Source organism: Kogia breviceps, chromosome 3, assembly GCF_026419965.1.
Source record: "Kogia breviceps isolate mKogBre1 chromosome 3, mKogBre1 haplotype 1, whole genome shotgun sequence".
NCBI classification, from domain to species: Eukaryota; Metazoa; Chordata; class Mammalia; order Artiodactyla; family Physeteridae; genus Kogia; species Kogia breviceps.
This window is the reverse complement of record NC_081312.1, coordinates 88,550,069-88,573,488: the sequence shown is the minus strand read 5'-3', so window position 1 is coordinate 88,573,488 and position 23,420 is coordinate 88,550,069. Positions and strand designations below refer to the sequence as shown.

At 53.8% G+C, this 23,420-nt stretch overlaps 1 protein-coding gene across 5 annotated transcripts; it reads left to right on the top strand.

Annotated features, from left to right (window-relative positions):
- The first annotated feature begins 2,899 nt into the window (after positions 1–2,899).
- SHF (Src homology 2 domain containing F) lies at positions 2,900–23,109 on the top strand. 5 transcript variants are annotated; one of them, XM_059059391.2, is made up of 7 exons: positions 2,900–3,397; positions 12,275–12,416; positions 15,328–15,537; positions 16,955–17,095; positions 18,378–18,549; positions 18,692–18,811; positions 22,295–23,106. In XM_059059391.2, the coding sequence occupies exons 1-7, from the start codon at positions 2,900–2,902 to the stop codon at positions 22,479–22,481; spliced, it is 1,470 nt and encodes a 489-aa protein (XP_058915374.1). In that variant the 3' UTR covers positions 22,482–23,106. The 5 variants fall into 5 exon arrangements, with proteins under 5 accessions (XP_058915374.1, XP_058915375.1, XP_066886800.1 ...); XM_059059392.2 differs by lacking the exon at positions 22,295–23,106 and adding an exon at positions 20,178–20,314; XM_067030701.1 differs by having other exon boundaries at positions 2,925–3,397; positions 12,279–12,416; positions 22,295–23,104.
- The last annotated feature ends 311 nt before the right edge of the window (positions 23,110–23,420 follow it).

Below are 23,420 nucleotides of genomic sequence, written 5' to 3'. Positions count from 1 at the left end.
TATATATATGACATTTGGGGGGAAGTGGAAAAAAATTAATATAGACTGCATAATAGACAATACTATTATGGTAATGGTCTTATGGCCCCATGCAAGAATTCCTTATTCTTAGAGAATGGCTGCTGAAGTATTTAGAGCTGAAGTATCATGATACCTGAAACTTGCATCAAATGGTTAAGGAAAAAAAAAGGGTGGGGGGATAGAACAAATGTGGCAAAATGTTAAAAAGTAGTGAATCTAGGTGAAGGCCATACAGATTTCCACTGTACTTTTTTTGAATTTTTCTGTAGGTTTGAAATATTTTGAAAAAAATTGGAAGGAAATAAAGCTTATGTAATAAAAATGGGGAATATATGCAATGTTAAGTGGAAAAAATAAGGACTTAAAGTTGTGTATACCACAATTATAGCTACATAAAAATACGAACAAGAGAAATGATCTTTATTCATTTCAATATTTGTTAAGCTCCTGCCACATGACAGGTGCTGCACTAAGTGATGGGAACACCCAGCTCCCTTTCAGAATCCTGAGTCTATGGTACAATGCTTAACATGCTTAACTGCAAGACTTTGGATCTGGCAAACTCCACCCAGGTCTTAGAGGAGGTTTGCAGAGAAGGCCTCACCTCTGTATCCTTGGTTCCTAGCAAGTTTCCTGGTCCCATGAGGTGCTCAACAATGCCTGATTCCAGGAGCACACACTCTGGTGGTGGAGGAAAGTGCAGATAGTTTTAACAAATAGTTTAAAACAAGAGTAAGTTCATGGTGCACATAAGGTTACAGCTTTTAAATTATCATTTAAACTCTACCCTTATGATATCCTCCCCCCTCCTCATGTGACTTTACTTCCTACCCTTCCTCACTATGAACCTACCCCTTCTTTATGGTAGGCTGGTTCCCACCTCAATCCCTTCACTCAACTCATGCTGACCTCCTGGCTTGGAATGACCTTTCACTCCTTTGCTTCATCTGTCCAAATCCTACCCAGCTCAGGTCTACCCCCTCCATGAAGCCTACTATCTTTTGTGTAGATGTGATTGATTCCATTCCTCTGAGCTGTCAGCAGCTTAACTCCATATTTCTTAAACATATGTGGCTTCATTTGACATCTACCATGGTAAGCACTTTACTGTTTTCAAATCCTGTTCCATCATTTCCATCATTTCATACCCATCATTTCCCCTAATCCTCACACAACAGTCATCATGCCCTTTGCAGATATAAGGAAAGTGAGAATCAGTGGCATTGAGTATCTTGCCACTGATCCTCAGAGAACTGGCTGCAGCCCACAATTACTGTTGTCAGACACCTGGTGATTGAGGATACCCTCCAATATGGATCAACTGGACAATTCTTCTAGAATTTATTATCTCTATGTCCAGCTTTGCTTTGTTGGTCTATTTTTTAAGCTGCACATTTTTACGATGTGCACGTTATTTTCTCTATTATACCTCATGAAACCAGACACAATATCAGATATTTCAGTATCTCCTACAGTCCTGCGACTCAAAGTGTGGTGGGGGGGCCAGCTGCATCTGTATCACCTGGGAGCCTGTTGGAACTACACCGGGACCCCATCCCAGCTAGACCTACGGAATCAGAAACTTCAATTTAACTAATTCCCCAGGAGATTTGTGTGAATATCGCAGTTTGGAAAGCACTGTCCTATAACACCAAAGAATGTGCACAAAGCAGAAACTCAACAAATATTTTGAGACCTGGGGCCCTGGGAATCCTAGGGTATTCTCAGTTTTGCCATCATATCTTACTCTACTCCAGCTTTGAGCCCCCTTCCCTTGTGGGGCCTCACGTGGCTCTTTGCTCCCTCACAAGACAGATATGAGCCTAAGAGTGAGGGAGACACTGAGGTAGTGCTCAGAGGGATGTTGGTGAGGTGAAGCTGCTACCTTTCCATCAGAGTCAAAAGCAAATGTTGGAGTTGGCCTCAGGGCTACAATATTCCTGGGGAGAAATTGGTTTTATTTCTAAGACAAAAATGCTTGAGCATCCGAGCCTCTGGAGGATAAGGGGTTTATGACAGACAACACTGGAACTGTTTCTAGACTTGATTTATTGACTTGTCTGTTTCTATTCTGTCACTAAGCTGATTGGCAACGCAACCTGGGACTTGAAGGGATTTCTGTGTACATGCGTGCGCTGCCATCAGGGCCGGGTGGGAGGCGTTTGTGCAAGGGCTGTTTGCCCGTGAGGAGGGCGTTTGTGGAAACCACTCGGGAGAAGTGGGTGCCTCTAGGGAGCTGACTGTCTGTGATGTGAGATGTCTACCTGGAGTGGGTTCGAGTATGTGCACAGAGAGCAGTTGGATGGGAGGAGGTGGGTGGGGCTCCCAAGACAGCACGCCGGAGCCGGTAGTTCCAGACACATCTCACAGAACAGCCCCTGTCTCGCTCCCACCCCACCCCAGTTTTTCCTCCCAGGATATTATTTCCCAGTTGGGAGGCCTCGCGAGGATAAAGGAGGGGCGGAAGGCGCCGGAGGGCCAGGAACCCCGGAGTCCGAAGACTCCCCTCTTGGCGTCTCGCGCGAGGTGGGAGCTGGGGAGGGGGAACAGACGTGCACAGGTGAGCCCCCAGAGGGGCGCGCGTGGCGACACGTGGAGGATTCATCCTCACTCCATCCTCAGGAGTCGCATTCCCTGCCCTAGGGTCGCCACTTCACTTCTGCGTCCACACAGGCTGGAAGCCCCCGCCGGCTACTCTCCGCTGGGCTGGGGGAGGTCGCCTCCTGTAGGTAGCGGAACCCCGCCCCTCCCTTGTTACTGACGAGCCCCGCCCCCTCTCGCCGCCAGACAAGCCACGCCCCCTCTCACCGCCCCGCCGAGATCCGCCCCCGCCCCTTGCCGGGCCGCAGAGCTCCCCACGTTCAGTCTGGCTGGCCTCATGTTACTGAGCGGAGCTTCTCCTGCCGGCTCCGGCCCGGGGCCGCGGGCGCAGGGGAGCGCGGCGGGCGGCCCGGCTGGATCGCGCCGGGGCGCCGGAGGTGCGGGAACCAGCCCAGGAGGGGGCGGCAGCGGCGGAGTGGCCAAGTGGCTCCGGGAGCACCTGGGCTTCCGCGGGGGGGGCGGCGGCGGAGGTGGGGGCAAGCCGGCGCCCCCGGAGCCGGACTACCGCCCCCCCGCACCTTCCCCGGCCGCGCCCCCCGCACCTCCCCCGGACATCTTGGCCGCCTACCGACTGCAGAAGGAGCGCGACTTCGAAGACCCCTACTCCGGGGGGCCGTCCGGCTCCGCTGCTCTAGCCACCCCTGCCGTTCCCGGCCCCACGCCGCCCCCGCGCCACGGCTCGCCACCCCACCGCCTTATTCGGGTCGAGACCCCGGGCCCCCCAGCACCTCCTCCCGAGGAACGGATCTCTGGACCACCCGCCAGCAGCGACAGGGTGAGTGCCACGCCGGTTGGGGGGTGGCAAGGAGGAGAGGTGGTCGGAGGTCTGGGGCTTTCGAGAGGGACAAAGGTGGCCTGACCGGGGCCGGGCCCCTTGGTGTCACAGTTCCTGGCGGACACGATCTTAGTCCCTGACCCCGGGGCTCGGATCCTTCATCCACCTTTGTTCAGATTCTCGACCTTCTAATTTGGGACGTGCGCCCCAAACTCTGCCTCTTTCCCTTATTATAGCCCTTGAACTAGTGACCCTCCTCCTCCCAGCTCTGCTCTTCTAATCGCAGACCCCAGAGCCTAATCGGGGAGCCTTTTTTCTAACGGGATTTGAGCCCGTTTCTCCCCAGTTTATGGCCTTTCAATCCTCTGGGAGCAGCAGCTTACTGCCCTTTGATCTCTGACCCCTCCCTCTCAGGGCAGAGCCAGCACAAAGCTCCACTCCTCCTGTTAAAAAAGCCCAAGCATCCTTGGAGGTGCTGAAGCCCCAGGAAGGAGGTGAAGGCTGGGTTTCTCCCTGTGGACACGGCAAGAGCTGGCCTTTGCCTTACCTAGTGGGACTGGAGCCGGATGGACTGTTGTTCTCAGGAAGCCAGAACAGGCAGTATGCAGCTCTTCACCAAGGATGCTGACCACTGAGGTCCAGGCAGGCCCACTCCTGCACTCCTTCCCATATCCCCCCAGGTATGCGGACAGTCAGTGCTCAGAACCTGTTGCCCAGAAGGGGCTAAGCAACTGAGCCCACTTCTCCTCTCCTCTTGGCCTCCTGCTCCCCGGGTCCATTCTGAGTGTGGCTAGAGCTTTTTGTGGATCTGCAGGCTTGGGGTAGAGAGGCAGGCTGGGCATTCACTGTTTCTAAGAACATCCACTGTTGCTCAAAGGCCCCTGGTAGAGAAGACACCCCCTGCCCAACCTCAGTGCAGCCTTATCCCTCCCTGACAGCTGAAAGTCATCCCCAGGTCCCTGTAGTCCTAAATTCTAGGACGATGACTCGGTGGGCTGCCCTAGCTTTATTGTCCCTCTTCACTTACCCCTGGGAGCTCGCTCTGGGGCTTACTCCCCTCTCCTCAGCGGAGAACACAGTTTTCTTTGATTGGAGAGCAAAGTTGCTGTCTGAATCTGTTGGCTCCAGGGCTGAGGCTTTCAGCTGCGAGCACGCCACTGTTCTGCCTGATTCTTGGGTAAGAGAGATGTGTCAGGGTCAGAGCAGAAGCCTCAGGAATGTGAATTATTTTTCCCCTAGTTCCTGCCATGGGGCATGGCTACCCATCCTGGGCCAGGACTGTTCGCCTGCAGAAGGAGCCTGTGCTTTCTTCACATGTCCTTAGGCTCCTCTTCCTAATTTTCCCCGATGGTGGTGGCGGCAGTGAGGCGGAGGGAGCATTAGGCTTTGTTCTTACTATTGATCAGTTAGTCTCCTCCCCCCGACCACTGCCTGCTGGCATGTGGGCCTGAACTGTCCCTGGCCCTCCTCCTCTCTGTATCGTCTTGGAATGGCATAACAGGCTGCCCACCAAGCCGTGGGCTCCTCCAGGACAAGGACCTTATCCTCCTATTGTGTCTCCCAAGTGCCTGACACAGTGTTTGGCATAAAGTGGGGTGGTGCATAAATATCAATAAGTCTTGAGTGGTGACTCTCCATTGCTAGGGTGACCTGAGGGTCAGAGACTCCCCTAACTAAAGTTCCCCTTGTACACTTTCCCACAGAGACCCCAAGGAAGGGGCTGGGCCCACACAACCATGCAGAAACCCACAGCCTCTTCTCACCAAGGGCATCCATGCCTCTCCCTGGGTCGTCTCTGCGATCTGTGGGCTGCTCAGACCTTGGGGGCTAAGAGGTACCTGACTCCTTTGTCAGCTGCAGGGACAGGAATGAAATCCAGTAGGATTTCCTAGGAGCCATACAATTTGTGGTTTAATGGGTGTGTGAGAAAGACCCAGTATGCCATCTGAGCTGGCCCAGGGGCAGGGATGCTGACCTGGGGCCTCCTACCATTCAGAGAGAGCGGCTCCACCTCTTCAGGAGCGGAGTTTGGATCTTCTTAGGAAGAGCCCAGGCTGGGTACCTGAGCCCCTTAGCCTAAACCCAAGTGTCAGCACCTTCCTGCAGAACTCACACAGGATTGTGCCTTCTGGATGGTGAGCCAGCCTGGCCCCCGAGGCCCTGCTGAGCTGGTGTTCCTGTCCTGTGTGGCTGCTTTCTCCTTAGTCTCAGTTCCCCCTTCACTTAGCCCTGCAGGTCCTCTTGGCTTGCTGCTTTTGAGTCTCTTCCTGAGGTGAGATGAGGCTGGGGACCAGATTTTGCCTCGGGCTGGCTCACTTCTCTCCTTTTGCAGTCCAGCAGCTGATGCTGGGTGGGTCAGAACCCTCTGGGAGGAGCTGGATCATGAGGTTTGATGAAATGGGTACAAATGCTTCTGTGATGACCCAGAGAAATGAAGGGGAATGAGCCCAGTGGATGTAGGGGCTGGAGAGAATAGGCCTCAGACAGGACCCTGAGAGGCCTGGGGGCTCAGGACCATTAGCCTTCTCCCCATTCAGGGCTCTGGCTGCTGGCCCACCCTGAGACCCACGGCTGCAGTTGGCAGGGGTGCAAGGGTGGCCATCTGGGCAGGCCTGGCAGGGCAGGTGTGGGAACAGCAGGAGCTGCGCCCTGCACCAGGCAGGCAGGGCCTCGCCATCTGGCTGCAGGAAGACTCCCTCTTGGTACTGGGCCCTGTCTGGCCATCAGGCTATGCTCTGGCAGAGGGGCCAGAGAGCTGTGCCTTCCCTTGCTTTGCTCCCTTTTCTCAGACCTTCAACAGGAAAAACCTGATCTAATTAGGAAAGGGGGATGGGGATGGGAGAGGGGCCCTGATTGGATGAAGCTTTGAGTTGCCTCTGACCATCTGCACAGTGTGTCCTTTGCCTCCATCATGCCAAGATATGTGTGTGAGAGAAAGAGACAGAGACAGAGAATGAGAGAGTGAGAGAGCAAAACAGAGAGGTGATGTGAACAATAAGACAGTCAGGCACCCTGTATGAATTCAAACTAGGGTTCTTGTTCTTAGCTCACAGAGGGGCTTCTAGGGTTCATGAACCTCCAGAAATACTGTGCACATATTTGGGGGTATGAGCATTTTTCTGGGAAAAGGCTCACAGCCCTCAGATTCTCACTGGTGTTCGCAGGGCCCGAAATATTAAGAACTTTGAAGAATACTGTAGCTCATAGATGGTTTTCACATGGACTTGGATCCTCTGGGTGGAAACGAGTGAACAGATAGGCGGGAAGAAGAAAGTGAAGGATACTTTCCGGGTGTCAGAAGATGAACAAGACATGCCTGCCCTGGGATTAGGAGGGCAGGTAGGGGCCCTCCCTGGCCAGTGTTCATTGAGTGTTTGAGTATCATTAAGTGACACTGGCCTAGGCGCTGAAAGAGACTCACCACCTAGAAGACCGAGTCCTTGCCTTTGTTGAGTTTGTTTCCTTGTTTGCTTTAATGTTCTTTCATATGACTTGTGCAGAGTCTAGAGGTCTGATTCATTTATCTCACACGTGTCCTTGTGTCCCCTGATGGAGGAAAGGAGGAGGGCCCCGGTCAAGGGATCTGAAATTTGTGGCCTGTGCTGCTGTAGGTGCCACTGCCGTTGGTGCTTCGAGGGGGGCTGAGGCCCGCAGGCCTGTCCACTCTATCCACTGCTGCCTTCTCGTGCTGCAGCACTCCCTCCCTCTGGAAGACAACTGCGGCTTGTTGGCTTGGGCAGTGACTCAGTGACACCGCAGCCCTGGTGCTCCATTGGGAGCCAGGAACAGCCGGGACCCTGTGACCCTGGATGGAGCAGCTGGCTGGGGCCCGGGACTTGGAGGGCTACTTGCAGCCTACTCCCGTTGCCCTGGAGAACCAGTGTGATATGATATGGAAGTGGAGGTGGGGCCCAAACCCTGCATACAGTGAGCCTGTGGGGCTTGCAGAGCCTGGGGCTCAGCCATGTGGCTTCATAGCACCTCAAGGTGCTTCACTCTTTGGGAACTTGTTTTGTGTCTGTCACTGTGTGCTCTTGGAGGATCCAGGAATTTGTTCTTTGTATTTAATAATATAATCGTGGACATTTACTGAGCCTCCACCTTGTATGTAGTACCATTTGAAGCAGCTGATGTGTATTAGACCAGTTGATCCTTACAACAACCCTATGAGGACAAGTCTGTTATTATTCCAGCATTATGAAAAGGGAGACTGAAGCACAGCAATGTTGAGTCATGCTTGCATGGTTTCACAGCTAGTTAGAGAGCTAAGGTTCCCAGCTGGGCAGCCTGACTCCAGACTGGCTGCCAGCACCATGTATGGGACCTTTGCACAGGACCTTTGCACCTGCTGAGAGGAGGCCTGCAGAGAGATGAAGTAGCCACTGAGCATTTGCTAATGAACCAGGGGAAGGAGGCTCTTAAGGAAGGAATGAGGATTGCATTCTGTGCTGAGTTCGCCATTTCATGAATGCTGAAGGCCAGCACTTGCCACCCAATCCCAAAGTGGTCTCAGACATACCTTAGAAGGGTCTTAAAAGGTTTGGGGGCTTCCCTGGAGGCGCAGTGGTTGAGAGTCCACCTGCCGATGCAGGGGACACGGGTTTGTGCCCTGGTCCGGGAGGATCCCGCATGCCGCGGAGCAGATGGGCCCGTGAGCCATGGCCGCTGAGCCTGCGCATCCCGAGCCTGTGTTCCGCAACAGGAGAGGCCACAACAGTGAGAGGCCCGCATACCACACACACACACACACACACACACAAAAAAAAAAAGGTTTGGTAGCATCAATTGCATGTCTGTGATGAATGTTTTACAAGCATGGCATTGCTTTGTTACTAGAAAAGGATAATAACAAATTTGTTTCATGTGAAGGAGTTTCCCTGGCAGATAAAATTGGGAAGGGCATTCTAGTAAGAGGGAACAGAAGGTGCAAAAAGTTCAATCTTGAGGAAGGTAAATATCAATAGTACACCATTTCCCAGACTGACAAACTTTCAGTGGAAAAGGGATTTCATGGTTAAATAGTCTGGAGAAATGCTGAATTAAGCAAAATTAAGTTAGTCTTTTGGTTGCAGGAATTCTCAGAGCCTTTAACATGCTAAGGTGTATTTTAAATCTACAAATAGAGGAGAGAAGATGCTACATTTCCCAGTTTTTTCTGGAAAATCTGTGGCAAGGCAGTGAGAGTCAGGACACCTGGGTCTCTGTCTTTCTTGTCTCTGCTACTGCAAGCTGTGCACCCTGGACAAACACCTGAACTCTGGGGTCTTAATGCCTGAATAAAAGAGATTATCATCACGGCAAACATTTATTGAGCACTGACTCCTTGCCAGCCTCTGGGCCAAGGACTTTTTACATTCATTGTCCTCTACCCAGTCCTATGAGGTAGGTGCTAATACCATCCCCATTTTACAGATTAAAAAAACAGAGGCTTCCAGACGTTAAATATAAACTAAAGAAATGGAGAAAAGGGACAGTGGTAGACTTCGGGTACTTTGCAGAGCCCAAATCCCGTGACATGTGTCTCCTTTGCTCCCCTGGCCTCAAAAGTCCCACAGGTGGGGTCAGAAACTCGGAGCAGGGCCCTGCTGCAGAGTGGAGGGTTCAACCAGATGGTGGGCCTGCCGGCTACCTCAGGAGAGGCCTGGGCGGGAAGGAGAGGCAAGGCCTGCCAGCTGCTTTGGGAGGAGCACTGCCCAATTGAACAGGCGCAAGACCAGGGTCCTGGAGGCACCCTGCCACCCTCCTGCAGGAGTGGAGGGAGCCACGGGGCCCTCTGGGCAGAGCTACTTACCTACTAGTTTGGAAATATTTCAGCATTTCAACAGTGTACCAGAGGATTTGCCTAAATATCAGCCCTGGCTTTAGGTGCCTTCCCTGCCAGTTCCTTCCTTTTCTGCCCTTGAGTCAAAGGCTTTGATCTCTATCAAATGTCCATTCTCCTGACACGCTGCTCCTACAGCCCCTACTGGTTGGTCAGAGTTAGGATGAATGCAGATCTGAGAGTCTGTGTCACTCCAGAAGATGGAGTCTGGGTAGAAGGAGGCCTTTCGAGCATCCAGTAAATGCACAATGAGCACCTACTGTGTGCCAGGCCCTGTGATGGATGCCGTATACAACAGTGAGCACGGCAGAGGTAGAGGACCCATAAACAAAGTAAATCATGCTAGAGCAAAGGTGTCAGAAGCCTACAGGGGCAGCTTCCCCACACTGAGCAGTTTTGCCTCTTCCCGTGACCTAGAAGCTGCTGGGAAAGCAGGTCTGGTCTCTGACAGGTCCTCTATGTCCAGGTAGGGTGCCCATCCTTCAGAGCATGCGTTTCTGCTGCTGCTCCAATCCCAGCCCCGTGGGTGGCTTCCCTGGGCACCCTAGCCCAGGGCGGTGGCCAGGGCTTCCTGGAGCAGGGTGTGGAGCCAGGAATGGAACAGAGGAGCCATTGAGCTGCCCACAGAGCTGCCACCTGGGTGCCCATGGGCCCCAAGCTGCCAGGAGGGGGTGCAGCTCCTGGCACTGGCCCAGGACTCCAGTGGGAAGGGCGCTGCCTGCAACTCTGACTGGGCTTGCTAAGGGAAGGCAAGGGGGGCTCTGTGGAGTCGGAGAGGGGGGCCTGGGGCTTGGGCCAGGTGCTTCTGCTTATTGAGCAGCTTCCAGGGACTCATACCTCGTGTTTGACTCCCCAGGCAGATTCATGCTTCCTCCTCTTCTGAATGAACAAGGAAAAGTGCTTCCTTTGTCCATTCTTCCTTCCTCTTTTATATGAACTGATTTAACAAATATTTACTGAGCACCTTTAGGTATTGGGAATTTAGCAATAAATGTGGTTCCTGCCCTCGGGAAGTTCACAGTCTGCAGGAAGACAGATAATAAAACAAGTATTTACTACACAGTGTGTTGATAGCCCAGCACAGAGGCCCTAACCAGACCTGGAGGGAGAATGGAAGGCTTTCTAAAGAAAAATAATCTGATCCAGGTAAAGGGGAGGCCTTTGAGATAAGAAAGAGATTATAGAGCTTTCTGGTAACAAAGTAACCTAGGGGGGGTAGAGAGAACCCAAAGAGCCAGGTGGAATCTTTAAATCCCTTTAACTTTGGACTTGTTCTTTTGGCACTGGAGAGCCATTGCAAGGGTTAAGGACAGCACATTTGTTGATTCAGTTACTGTTAAGTAGCTGCCACATATGAGTGTAAGGCTGGGTGCCAACCTGGGTGGGTACCCAACGGGCTGGCTCCAGAGCCCCTTGGTCAGGTGGGTGAGACTGTGGGTGCCCGTTGGCCTGGGATGAAGCAGCTCGGGGTAGGAGTGGATTCCTTTTCTGCACTTCCTGAAGGAAGGAGGACTAGGAGAGGGGGGCTGTAAGGGGAAATAGGCAGTGATCTAGCAGATACATTTTTCTAGTGCCCACCATGAACCAGGTGCTTACTGGAGCTGGAGGGACAGAAATGACAAAGAGCCCCAGGCCAGTGGATGCTCTGGTGGAGGTGATGGGATGATCCGAGATGGTGGGCTTCTCAGAAGCAGGCAGAGATTCGAGGGAGGTAAAGGAGCTGGGGGTCTTGACTGGAACAAGGTGAATCGAATAGGAGCTGAAGAACTGATGGATGAGATGGTAGGAGCTGTTGGGACACGCTTGAGACCCTTAGAGGGGCCAGTGGGGGTTCAAGGAACATGCAGAAGGCGTGTCTCTGAGGTGGGAAGTTTTCTTTCTCCATCTCCGCCTTGCTAGAGGTCCCAGATCCTGTAACCCAGGACAGGTGGTCATCACCACAGCCTCCCTGCCCAACTGTCTCCCACAGTCCTGATCTGGACCAGAACAAAAGCCTAGACTGAGAATAGGGGAGAGGCAGGAGTGGTCCCTTCCCCATGCCGCAGGCCCCAGAGCTACCTCTTGTCAATGCCTGGCAACCCGGTGTGTGGCGCTCTCCCGCCCCAAGGTGCAGTTAGCGCGGCGGGCCGTGCTCTGTCTCTGCCTCAGCAGGTCCCCCCCCACCAAGCCTGTGCCCAGCTTGGAGAAAGGCTCTATTGTCCCCAGCTGCGCCCCGCCCTGAGCACCTTAAGCTCCTCTGCAGCGTGTGCAGCTTGCAGCCTGGGATGGGGAGAGCCAAGACCAGGCCTTTCCTGTCCCTGTCCTCCAAGAGCCCGGGGGATTTCAGCAGAGCCCAAACCCTGGCTTTCTCAGGGCTATCCTAAGGTGGTCTCTCCCAGGACAGCCAAAATGCCCAGTGGTAGCAGGTTGGCAGCATGATTTTGCACAAAGGGCACAGGTTCCAATCCTGGTTTCTCCACTTACGTGGAATAGACTTGGGCGTGTTGTCCCCTACCTGCCCTGAGCCTCCATTTCCTTAAAATGGGGATAATAATTCCCACATGACATTGTGAAGGATGTTGTGTGGATAAACCAGCGAACTGTGGCATAGTCAGTACCTTCCTTGATGGTCAGCAAATACTTATTTGTTTAGCATCTGGGGAGGCAATGGTAGGCATGGATCAAGCTAATCCCCCAGTTGCCTACCGTTCCCTGCTTATTCTTTGAATTCCAGAACCTTTATAACCAGGTCTCTGAATTAATTCCCTCTGTTAGGCCACCTGGTATAGGCTCTGGTCCTGCCTGGACCCTGACTGAGGCAGGCCTTAAAGCCCAGAGCCTCATCCTCTCAATTTAGCCTAGGGAATGGGCCAGAGGCACAAAATTAACAGAAAAGATGTACCATTCTGTTGGCAGCCTAGTGGGGACCCCTGCAAGGGAAGAGCCAGAGCTTCTCCCCATCCAAGCTCCTGGGCAGCCTGCCCAGGACTCCTGCTCCCATGGTCAGAGCATCCTGGGGAGAAGCAGAGCTGTCTCTCAGACGTCTGAAGCTTGCTCCCCTCACTCTCTTCCCAAAGTTAGCAATTCTAGAAGACTATGCGGATCCATTTGATGTTCAGGAGACTGGTGAAGGCCCAATAGGAGCTTCAGGAGCCCCAGAGAAGGTCCCCGAAAATGACGGTTACATGGAGCCCTATGAGGCCCAAAAGATGATGGCCGGTGAGTGATGGAGTTAGGGGTGGGGGTGGGGTGGGGGGTTGCTCCCTGAGGCCTGAATATCTGCAGAACAGGCTCTGGGACCCATAAGTTTAAGGACTGATTCCTTGGTCCCTAGAAAATATGGAGAAAGCCTTTGCTGGGTCTTTGGGGAGGGTGGCCATTGCCTTCAAGATAGTCATTTTGGAGAAGAAGCTGGGACTTGTGGTGCCTGAGACGTGAGGTGCTAGAGAAGGCCATACAACCAAAGGTCAGACAATAGAAGCATTTGGGATAGTCACAAATGACAAGCTAGTGGTGTGGGCTGGGGGTCATTGATCCCAAGAAGAGAATCACTAGCTTTAGGGAAGGTGATGGGTCTGAAATGATGGGACGTCGAAGCGAACATCTATGGCAATTGGAAACACATGACTAGAAATGCAGATGCAATGCACGTGAGACTGGGCAAGTAGTTCAAGGAGTGAGGGCAGGGAGAAGTGAATGAGACCTGGCCCTGGGGAACAGAGGTCAAGAAAGCATCCAGGGAAAGGGAACAATGTGGGTGATCAGAGAGGAGGACAGGGGTGAATCACTGTAAGCCAAGGCCTCAGGGAAGGATGAGAGGAAGGTTTGTTCAGAGGCAGATAATCTTAGTGCTGGGCATACAGGAGAGCTAAAATGAGAGAGGCCAAGAGGGGTAGTGAAGGTCTTGAAGGCTCAAATGAGGCATTTGGACTTGCTCCACAAATGGGAGGGGAGCCATTATGGATTCTTGAGCAAGAAAGGAACAAGATGGGGGCTTCCCTGGTGGCGCAGTGGTTAAGAATCTGTCTGCCAATGCAGAGGACATGGGTTCGAGCCCTGGTCTGAGAAGATCTCACATGCCGCAGAGCAACTAAGCCCGTGAGCCACAACTACTGAGCCTGCGCGTGTAAAGCCTATGCTCCACAACAAGAGAAGCCACGACAATGAGAAGCCCGTGCACCGCGATGAAGAGTAGCCCCTGCTTGCCACAACTAGAGAAAGCCTGCAGACAGAAACGAAGACCCAACACAGCCAAAAATAAATAAATAAATAATTTTTTTTTTTTTTAAAAAGAAAGGAACAGGATGAATATGGCATTTTTAGAGGATTACTGAGGCTTTGGTGTACAGAACACACTAGAAGAACTGGGCATCAGAAAGATGAGTTAGGGGGCTTCCCTGGTGGCACAGTGGTTAAGAATCCACCTGTCAATTCAGGGGACACAGGTTTGAGCCCTGGTCTGGGAAGATCCCACATGCTGTGGAGCAGCTAAGCCCACACACCACAACTACTGAGCCTGCGCTCTAGAGCCCGTGAGCCACAACTACTGAAGCCCACGCACCTAGAGCCTGTGCTATACAACAAGAGAAGCCACTGCAATGAGAAGCCCGCGCACTTCAACGAAGAGTAGCCACCACTCGCCGCAACTAGAGAAAGCCCGCGTGCAGCAACAAAGACCCAACTTAGCCAATAAATAAATTAATTAATTAAAAAATAAGAAAGATGAGTTAGTAGGCTATCGTGGAAATTGTTGAGGCTTTAAGGGACCAATAATTAACACCCCTTTCTTCCCCTCTGAGCTTGGAAGTAACTGAGGAATAGGATTAAGGAAACAGATAGATGGAGATAGCAATGCCAGCTTTATTACTGATAAAGTTGATTGGAGAACATTACTTAGCTATGTCACCAGAATGACATAACTAAGAATACTTCGCCACAGAATTAAACTTGCCTACTCAGGCTTGGGCAACTCAGGACAGCTATAGGCCCCTGCACGGGGGCAGGAGGAGAAAGAACCAGAATGTTCTCTCTCTGCAAGTAGGCAGATCTGGGAAAGAAAGGAAGCTTTCATTGGCCAATCAGATAAGCTGTTCTCCCTCCCTGGGAGAGGTGGGTGAGGGAGCAGAGAGCGGTAGGGAGTATTATCCATGGAGCCCCTGAAACATGAGCCTGTAGACTGGAGGTTCACCCTAGCAGTAATCTAGATGTGGAGAGTTGAGGGGGAGAGTCATCGGGTATTGGCACTGAACACACAGGATTCAGAGAATGAAGGAGGGCCAGGACCAAGGAGAGCAGTGTAGTAGACAGAAATGGAGAAAGTGAGAGGGCGGCTACTGTATTTAGATCAGAAGGGTGTAGACCCCCAGGAGGTCCGTGAGTGCCGTGGAATTGTATGTGAAAATTCGCACATTTTTCTGGGGAGTAGCTCCATAGCTTTTATCAGATTTTCACTGGGTCAATGATCCCCAAAACAGGATCACAGAACAGACTAGAAGAATTTTGGGGGAAAGCAGTGAGTTTGAAACATCAAAGTGAAACATAATGGCAGTTGGAAACATAGATGCAAAGGGTGCCATGAGACTGGAGAGTGAGGGCAGGGAGAAATTAATAAGATTTGGCCCTGGCGGACAGAGACCAAGAGAGGATCCAGGGAAAGAGACCAAACAGGGGTGATGGGAGAGGAGGACAGTCCATGAAAATGACTTGTCCAAAGGGGACAGTTTCAAGGAGGGGGTGGTCAGCAGTACCTGAGCAACAAAGAAGGATTTTCTGATTGCAAAATGACATAACTTGGGACAAAAGGAAATAAATAGATCTGAGTAGCAAGGAGATGGACGCTGCCTCAGTTTCCTAAATGTGTAAGCCTCAGCTCCCCAGCCCTTGTTGGCCATCGCAGGATCTTTCTTTTGTCTTTCACTCTGGTGCTTCTCTGCCCCTGCCTCTGTTGGGTCCCATGCTTTTGGAACCCTAGAGGTGTTCTGAGGGTGAGGGACTCCAGATGTGTGGCCACTGGCTCCCCCCAGAGCCAGCCTCTCCTCTGAAGGCTTGTAGCTGGGGAGTGCTGCTGGGGGGGGCGCTGAGCCAGGCAGCCAGGACTGCTCACACCTCCCCTCCTGCCTTGCCCTGGCAGAGATCCGGGGCTCCAAGGAGACAGCAGCTCAGCCCTTGCCTCTGTATGACACGCCCTATGAGCCAGAGGAGGAGGAGGGGGCCACCCCGGAAGGTGAGGGGGCCTCCTGGCCCCGGGAGTCCCGCCTGCCAGAGGACGACGAGAGGCCCCCTGAGGAGTATGACCAGCCCTGGGAGTGGAAAAAGGAGAGGATTTCCAGAGCCTTTGCAGGTGAGTCCCGGCTGGAAAGGGCAGGCCTGCTGGGGCCTCTGAGCAGCTTTCCAGGCCCAGGGGGATGGGAGGAGTGGACTTGGAGTGGGGTTGGGGGCAGGAGCTGGGCTCAAGGGAAGTGCAGTTGAGTTGCACCATGGACAGTGGTGAGTTGGACGGTGTGGACACAGAACTGTGTGCATGTTCGGGGATGACTCCCTGCATCACCACCTCTCAGAGGCCAAGAGGCTTGGGCCACTTCTGTCTTTTGGGAGGTGGGGTATACTTAAAAATAAAGAAATTCCAAACAAAATGATAAAACTTGTGGCATATGTGAAATACTTACACGTAACAAAGGAAAGCATTTAACACTCCAGACAGTGAAAACCCACTGTGTGTATAGCCTAACCCCAAGGGTATTTCTCAGGAGCAGGAACCAGTGGGGAGAGGGAGAAATCATCAGGTTTCTCCTGTACCAAGCACCCTAGTGTCCATCCCAGGCCCGGAGTGCAACATAGAGAGGGCCTGAGTGGGTGATACAAGAGCCTGGTACAAGAGCCTTGTTCAGTGAGAACATAAAGGACTTCAGTGCCGTTAGACCTCACTCCTACTCCCATGTCCTCCTCAGCCCTCCTTGGGCAAGGAGCTCATCCTGGAGCTGGACCCGGCTCTCCGCTCTGTCCTCCCCACCCCGGCAGCCAGACTGGGAAACCACAGGTTCCTAATTTGTTTCCCGTAAAGCCTGCACCGTTGAGGATGGGCCGTTTAGCTCCAGAAGTCTCCTTGGAGAATCAATACTGTTTGAATTGCTTAATGGGAAAATCTATGCTCCTCATTAGGAAACCTGTTAGCAGTCCTGCAGCTGCCAGTGGCATGGCTCTCCTAATTGTCAAGGCTCAGGGTTGAGGGTGTGGCGGGTAAATTTCAATAAAACATCTGCTCCCGCTTTTGAGTTTCCCCGACAGCCCGAGGCTGGGCTGTCTCAGTCTTGCTGCCCATGAGTTCCCAGGCTGCAGGCCAAAGGGGGAAGGGAGGCAAGGTGGGGCGTGCCAGGATGCTGTGTGGGTGTCCAGGTACGGCGCTGGGGAGTATGGGCAGCTCCTGGTCCTGCTTTTCCTCCCTGCCTGGGCCCTTTGGGCCCTGGAGGCTTGTGGGAGGTCACATAAAGGTGACCCGTGGGGCTGGCAGAGCAAGACCCTGTGCCCGGCTGTTTGCCCCTGGAGCCTCCCACCCACCATGGTGTGGTCAGTGTGGCTCCACCCAGTCCTCTGAGAGTCCTGTTCTTCCCTCAGAAGCTGCCCCTGCCTCTGCTCTGACCCTCCTCCTTTCTAGGCTGTCCTGTGTCCTGGCTCTGGGTTTGGTGTCTCAATCTCTGCCTCTCTCTGTCTCTGTCTCTGTCCCTGTCTGTCTCTCTTCTCCCTGCTGCTACTGGCTCCAGTTGACATTAAGGTCATCAAAGACCTACCTTGGCCTCCACCGGTGGGACAGCTGGACAGCAGCCCCTCCCTTCCCGACGGGGACAGGGACATCTCCGGTCCAGCCTCACCCCTCCCTGAGTCCAGCCTGGAGGATGGCAGCGGTGGGTCCTTTGGGGGCTTCTGGCCAGGGTGATGTGTCCTCTCAGCCCTCAGGCCCTGTGGATTGGGTTGGAGGAGCAGAGAGGTGGGGCAGAGTTCAGAGAACCCAAGAGGAATCCCCCTTGCCCTGGAGGAAGATGGAAGGGACAAAGTACACGTTCCTCCCTCCCCTAAAGGTGTAGGGAAGGTATCTCCTGAGGGAGGCCCCTTCCAAATATCTTTCCCCCCATGCCATAAAAATCTATTATTCTAAATTCAGTCTTCTGGGCAGAGCTCTGCCTGACCAGATCCCTCAGCAGTGCAAATAACGCCTGAGGCAGGGGCGATGCTAGCACAGGAAGTATCTAACTCCTTAAAGGAAAGGTTTGATCTTTGTATCTGGTGACTGGAAAGACAACGAGGGCTTGAAAGTGCTACACGGAGAGAAAAAGAGCCCAAATGGGGCGAAAAAAGACACTGAACACTTCATCTACTTTCAGTTTTACCCAGAATGGGCAGCTAGGGATGTGCTTGCATCTGTGCATACGCACACAGGCATGAACACCTGTTTGTACATTTGTGCGTGGGTGTGAGTGGGTATTTTGTAAATACAGGCTGAAGGAGGGTCTCTGTCATCTGTGCATGTGTGCTCGTGCCCATTTGGCCCACTGGTTTCAGCCCTCCCTGGGCAGGCTCAGCGGCCATGCCTGTCCCAGTCTGGGAGGCCAGAGCTGCCTCTGCTGGGCTTCTGTGGGTGGGGGAGGGGAGCCTGTGGGCCGCGACCTTGGGGGCGGGGGAGGGGCGGGCTGGCTGGCGGCTTTGGGCGGGATTAGCCTGTCAGGATGGCACCAAGGGGAGTCAGATAATTGTTCTCTGATCGATAAGTCATTTCTGCAGAACGGCTTGGCAGGGTGATTTGGAGAAAGGTAATGAACTCTTGAGGAGGAGAAAGAAACAATATTATCGGCACTGAAGCCACCCTGAGGGGGATGGAATAAGGGAAGGCTGTCAGCTCCTCCAGAGGGAGGAGCTTAAGTGGTTTCTCCTGTTGCTGTCTCCCCGCTCCTTCCACGGTGTAGGGACTGGGAGGCCCTGTGGCACAGGAGAGCTGAGCCCCGCCCCCGCCCCACCCAGGGATGGACCTAGGATACTGTCCCTAAAGTTGGTCAGGCTCATGAGCACACTCCACCCTTCCAGAACATTCCTTTGCCCCCTTTTGGCTGGAAATGGGTATGGGGCACTGGCTAGTCTATAGGGCTCTATCTCTAGGGTCCTCAGAGTCTATGACTGGTATGTCCCCCACAGCCCAGTTTGAAGGATCTGAGAAGAGCTGCCTGTCACCTGGCCGGGAGGAGAAGGGGCGGCTCCCTCCCCGACTCTCTGCAGGGAACCCCAAGTCAGCCAAGTCCCTAAGCGTGGAGCCCAGCAGCCCCCTGGGGGAGTGGACAGACCCAGCACTGCCTCTGGAAAACCAGGTGTGAGTGTCTGTGTCCAGCTGGGGACTCTCCCCTCCCTCCCCCTCCTGGCACCAGCTTGCCTGCAGGGGACACCAAGAATGGGTGGGCCTGGACAGCGAGGGACCCAGCAGAGATGCCCCCCTTCCTCTCTCTTGTCCTCAGCTGGTACCACGGGGCCATCAGTCGAACAGATGCCGAGAACCTGCTCCGGCTGTGCAAAGAGGCCAGCTACCTGGTGCGCAACAGTGAGACCAGCAAGAACGACTTCTCCCTGTCCCTCAAGTGAGTGGGGCCTGCTGGCTGGTGGCTTTAGGCAGAGTGAGCCTGTCAGGATGACTCCAAGGGGAATGGGTGGGAGGATAACCAGCAGGACAGGAGGAGTCTCCGGTATCTCTCCCATGCCCAGCCAGGCTGGGGAGAACTTCATCCCCTGTGAACATGTGCCGACTCTGTGCCAAGCCCTGGGCATCTGGAGAGGTCTGAGGCTCAGCCCCTGCTCCCAAGGAGCGCAGAGTCCATTGGGGGAAGCAGTCAGGCTATAGGGTGCAGCTTAGAAGGGTTCTGTCACTTTCTAGATCTGTGGCCTGGGGCCCCCTTAACCTCTCTGGGCCTCAGTTTCCTTATAAAATGGGGGAATAATCATATCTGACTTACAGGGAAGGATTAAATGAAATAAGCACTTAGCATAGTGCTAAGTGCTTAATGAATTATCACTATCATCATTATTAATGGAAGCCCAAGATGTTCTACAAGTACAGGTGAGGAGATAGGAACTTTGCCTGTGGGACTCAACAGGGTGAGATGGAGGCTGGGTGCTGCGAGGAGGATGGAGCAGTGGACACAAAGCTGTTCTTGTTCACTCTGAAGAAGAGGGCAGAAGGTCTGGGTGCTAGCAGCTGACAAGTGAGCTTTAAAGGGTCCTGGAAGAGGCAGGGGAGGCAGGGCTCCTCCTCCTCCTCCTTAGCCTTCCACTCTGGGCACAGATATACAGAGACCAGCGTCAGCCTCCCAGGTTCTACTGGCAGGAGGATGGCTAGTCCTCTCCTTGGTACCTAGGAGTTCTGCCTAGTAGAACCTGCACCCCACATAGCAACCTGTCAGAGTGCTGTGTCCATTCACATCCCCCATCATTACTGGGGCATCTGTACCACTTCCTATTACATTTTCTAGGAGGCATTAGAGTACAGGTATACCCCTACTTCAGACATAGCCAATATATGGAAATTTGGGAGTATTAAACAGATACACTGGAGGATAATTATTGAACTTCACTAAAAGATAATGGAAAAAATGTCAGGCTATAGTTAGATAACCTGAATTTCATTCTTGGTTTTAATAAAACTAGCTGTGTGACCTTAGGCAAATCACTTAACCTCTCTGGACCTCGGTTTCTACCTTTGCAAAATATGTCAATGGATACCTCTTAGGTTTCTTCCACCTCTTATGCTGGGGAAGTCTGCAAATTATAACATCAAAGGAGCATTTAGGAAAAATTCATTTGTCAAAAATTTGATCTACATAACTTCAGAATGTATATTGCTTTAAAAATTATAGTTAAGATTCATAGAGCATCTACTATGTGCCAAGCAGCATACATACCATCTCCAAACCAGCTACCGTCCTGCAAGATCAATCTCTTTTTTTATAGAAAGAAAATCGATTCAGAGGTATGTGACTTGCTCAAGGCCACCAGCTAATAAAGTGCCCAGAGCAGGATCTGAACCCAGCTCAGGCCAACTCCAAGAACCACACTGTTCCATTACACAGTTCCACCCCCCATCAAGTCTGGTATGGTCCAAGGCAAGAGGAGACATCGGGGGTGTCTGGCTCCCGGGCACAGCAGAGCCTGGGCCCTGCTTTATCTTGAGGAGTGAAAGGGGGAGGCCGGCCTGGACACTGATCAGGCCCCGCCAGCATCTGTCTGCCAGAGCCTCGTTTACATATAAATGGCTTCTCTGAAATACAATTATGGTTTCTCTTCTCTCTGTAATGGAAGGGCTTTCACTGGTAATTAAACAGCTTCCTCCAAAAGCCCTGCCAGCCCTAACCCTGCGGCCCAGCTAGTCCCACCTCAGTTCCCTGAGGGTCAGGCAAGGGCTCTGCTGTGTCTTAAGGGACCCTTGGGACTTCATCCCAGGAGGTCAGTTATCCAGGTGTGGAGGCTGAGCGCTCAGCTGCCAACTCAGTTCTCTGGCCACTTGTTGCCCTTCTTGGCCAGATCTGTCCCTGAAGGAGAAGATACAATGTACAGTTTTCAGGAGAGGGGATTCTGTCAAGTGGACTGTGGGGAGGGAGCTGTCCCCAAACTGTGGGAGCACAGGGCCTACCCTGATGCCCATAGCCTTGGGCCTGGGTTTTGGCATAGGGCAGACAGGGGAGGGCAACCACTCACTGCCTACCCTCTCTACTGCCCCAGGGGCTGTACGTGTTCCTCAGGCCCTTTGCTCTTTCCCCCAGGGCCTGCTTGGTCACTGTCAACTTCAGCCGTTATCTCAGCCCTGCAGATGAAGGATGGTCCCACACCCTGACACACACCCCCAGGCTTTAGGGAACTGTACCCTGGGGTGGGGGTGGGGGGGGAAAGGATGGTGTTAAGGGCCTGTTTTTTTCCTCCCATCCCTTTCCTCTTTAGTCTCCCCACTCTCTGTGCCTTCTCACTTGTGGCCCTAGTGAAATGGGACCAGTCAGAGCCCTCTTTGTACACAGACACGGGAAGCAAGTGAGGGGATTTGCCAGCCTCACCTCTCAAGGGTGGCAAACCTCATGAGGAGGCAGCCCCCTCCCCAGTCCTACCTCCCACACCAGCTTCTGAGCCCGGCCCTTGTCCCCAAGTAGGCTCTGACCAGCAGAAACTGGTACTCGGGCATCAGGGCTCTTCCCCAGCATGGTTTCCCCATTGCCTGTTTGGAGTTTCAGACCTGGGGCCTGGCCGACCAGGCCTGTGGTAGTTTGAACAAACGTTCTTGCTGGGAGCTGGCCAGAGCTCTGAGCAGCAGGGTCCTTGTCTTGTGGGCAGGGCTGGGCACTGATGCTGATTTCCTGGATTGTGGTGGGGAGATGGGAGAGGCAGTGGAGCATGTCCTCTCTGAGGGAGGGGATGGAGCTGCAGCCTCACAGATGATGTCATCCCAGGAAGAAGAGTTGGATAGATGAGCTGGGGGATTGGCCCAAGGCCCAGTTAGCAGGAGGGTGAAGGGATGTCCCCAGGACAAGGCAGCTGAGTATTCCCAGATTTGGGGGTGATGTCCAGCTCCCTCTCTCCCCTAGTCTCTGCAGGAGAGCCCCAACCAAGATTCGCCTGGTTGTCGCATGTGTCCACCCACTGTCCTGCCAAGGGTGTCTGTGTGTTCATGAGGCACCAGAAGCTCCCCCCACACAGATGTCCTCCCCCACAGCTCAAGGAGGGGGAGGGTAAGCTGGCCCTGGTCGCATAGGCTTGGGGGGTGCATAGGCTGAGCCAGGAGCGACTGGATCCCAGGGTTGGGGGGTGGTGCTGATAGCTTGTTTCCACCTGCACACACCCTGTACACTCACCACCCACACATTTTTGGCACACCCAGTGCCCTCACCACAAAGCCAGTACCTACTGCTGTCTACTTACAAAATCCCCCTACTTCCTCTCCCTGCTTCCTGGACTGACATCCAGCTTCCCTAGTTGCCTCCACTCTCAGCTGGCTTGGAACAACCATGTTTGCAGCGGGTGGTGGGGTGGTAACGACGACCGGAGAGGGCCCCACTCACCAGGGTCTCCCCTCCTCTTCCCAGGAGCAGTCAGGGCTTCATGCACATGAAGCTGTCCCGGACCAAGGAACACAAGTATGTGCTGGGCCAGAACAGCCCACCCTTCAGCAGCGTCCCTGAAATCGTGCACCACTACGCCAGCCGCAAGCTGCCCATTAAGGGGGCCGAGCACATGTCCCTGCTCTACCCCGTGGCCATCCGGACTCTGTAGGTGTGAGGCCCGGGCATTGTGACAGATCTGGACCCAGCCCTGTGTTCATCCCCTGGCTGAGGGCTGTGGCCCTTCCTGGGCCACATGATCTCTCAAACCTTTCTTGCCCTCTCCCTGGAATCAGCTGGAGATTCCTTAATTTATTCTAAAGGGAAGGACTACTGGAGCCTTGGAGTAAGAGGTGGTCTGGAGCTGAGGATAGAGGACTCCCTGGGGGGAAAGGCCAGCCCCTGGAGGAAGGGATTTCAGAATCGCTGATCTCCTGAGGAGTTTAAGATAGACAGCTCCAGCCCCTTTCTTCCCCTAGGGCAGAGGTGGCGACCTTCTCCCCGCCATCCTCTTTACCCAGGGGTGGAGGGGTGGATTGGGAATGGAGCTGGACGCGGGCCCTCGGGGCGCTCTAACCACCTCTCCGCCTCCACCCCCAAACCACCAGCGGGCTCCGCCCGGAGTCTGGAGGGGCTTCGGGAAGACAGACCCGTGGGATGGAGAAGGCATTGGGGGTGGGGAAGGAGGGGAAGGGCTCGGCCGGAGGGAACTTGTGCAGGCCCGGGGCCGCCCCGGCTCCGGGCCAGAGGCAATAAATAAACCCAGTCCTGCCAGGCACAGCCGCTTCCGCGCCTCCAGCGCCGCAGCTCCCTCCCGTCCCCGCGCCCCCGCCGCCGCGCCCCCCTCCCTGCCCCGGCTGACTGGGGGAGGGAGTTGAGCGAGCACAGATTCTGTTTATAAATCAGCTCTGGAGCGGACACGGGAGGCTGTGAAAAGCACTTTCGAAGCATCAAGTTCCTTCCTTTGACGAGATGTCAAAACATCCCCTTTCCCCCCAGCCCCAGCTGGGGGCACCAGAGCCGGCCTGCCGCGCGGCGCCCCCTCCCCGCCGCCCCCCCTCCCCGCCGCCCCGACGAGCGCGGCTCCCCGAGAGCGCATCTAATTTCCTGC

Excerpts from the sequence above, each read along its gene's own strand:
- SHF (XM_059059391.2), top strand. The coding sequence starts at position 2,900 with ATGTTACTGAGCGGAGCTTCTCCTGCCGGCTCCGGCCCGGGGCCGCGG. Across the intron at positions 3,398-12,274 it reads CACCCGCCAGCAGCGACAGG|TTAGCAATTCTAGAAGACTA; the intron begins GTGAGTGCCACG and ends CTCTTCCCAAAG. Across the intron at positions 18,550-18,691 it reads CTGCCTCTGGAAAACCAGGT|CTGGTACCACGGGGCCATCA; the intron begins GTGAGTGTCTGT and ends TCTTGTCCTCAG.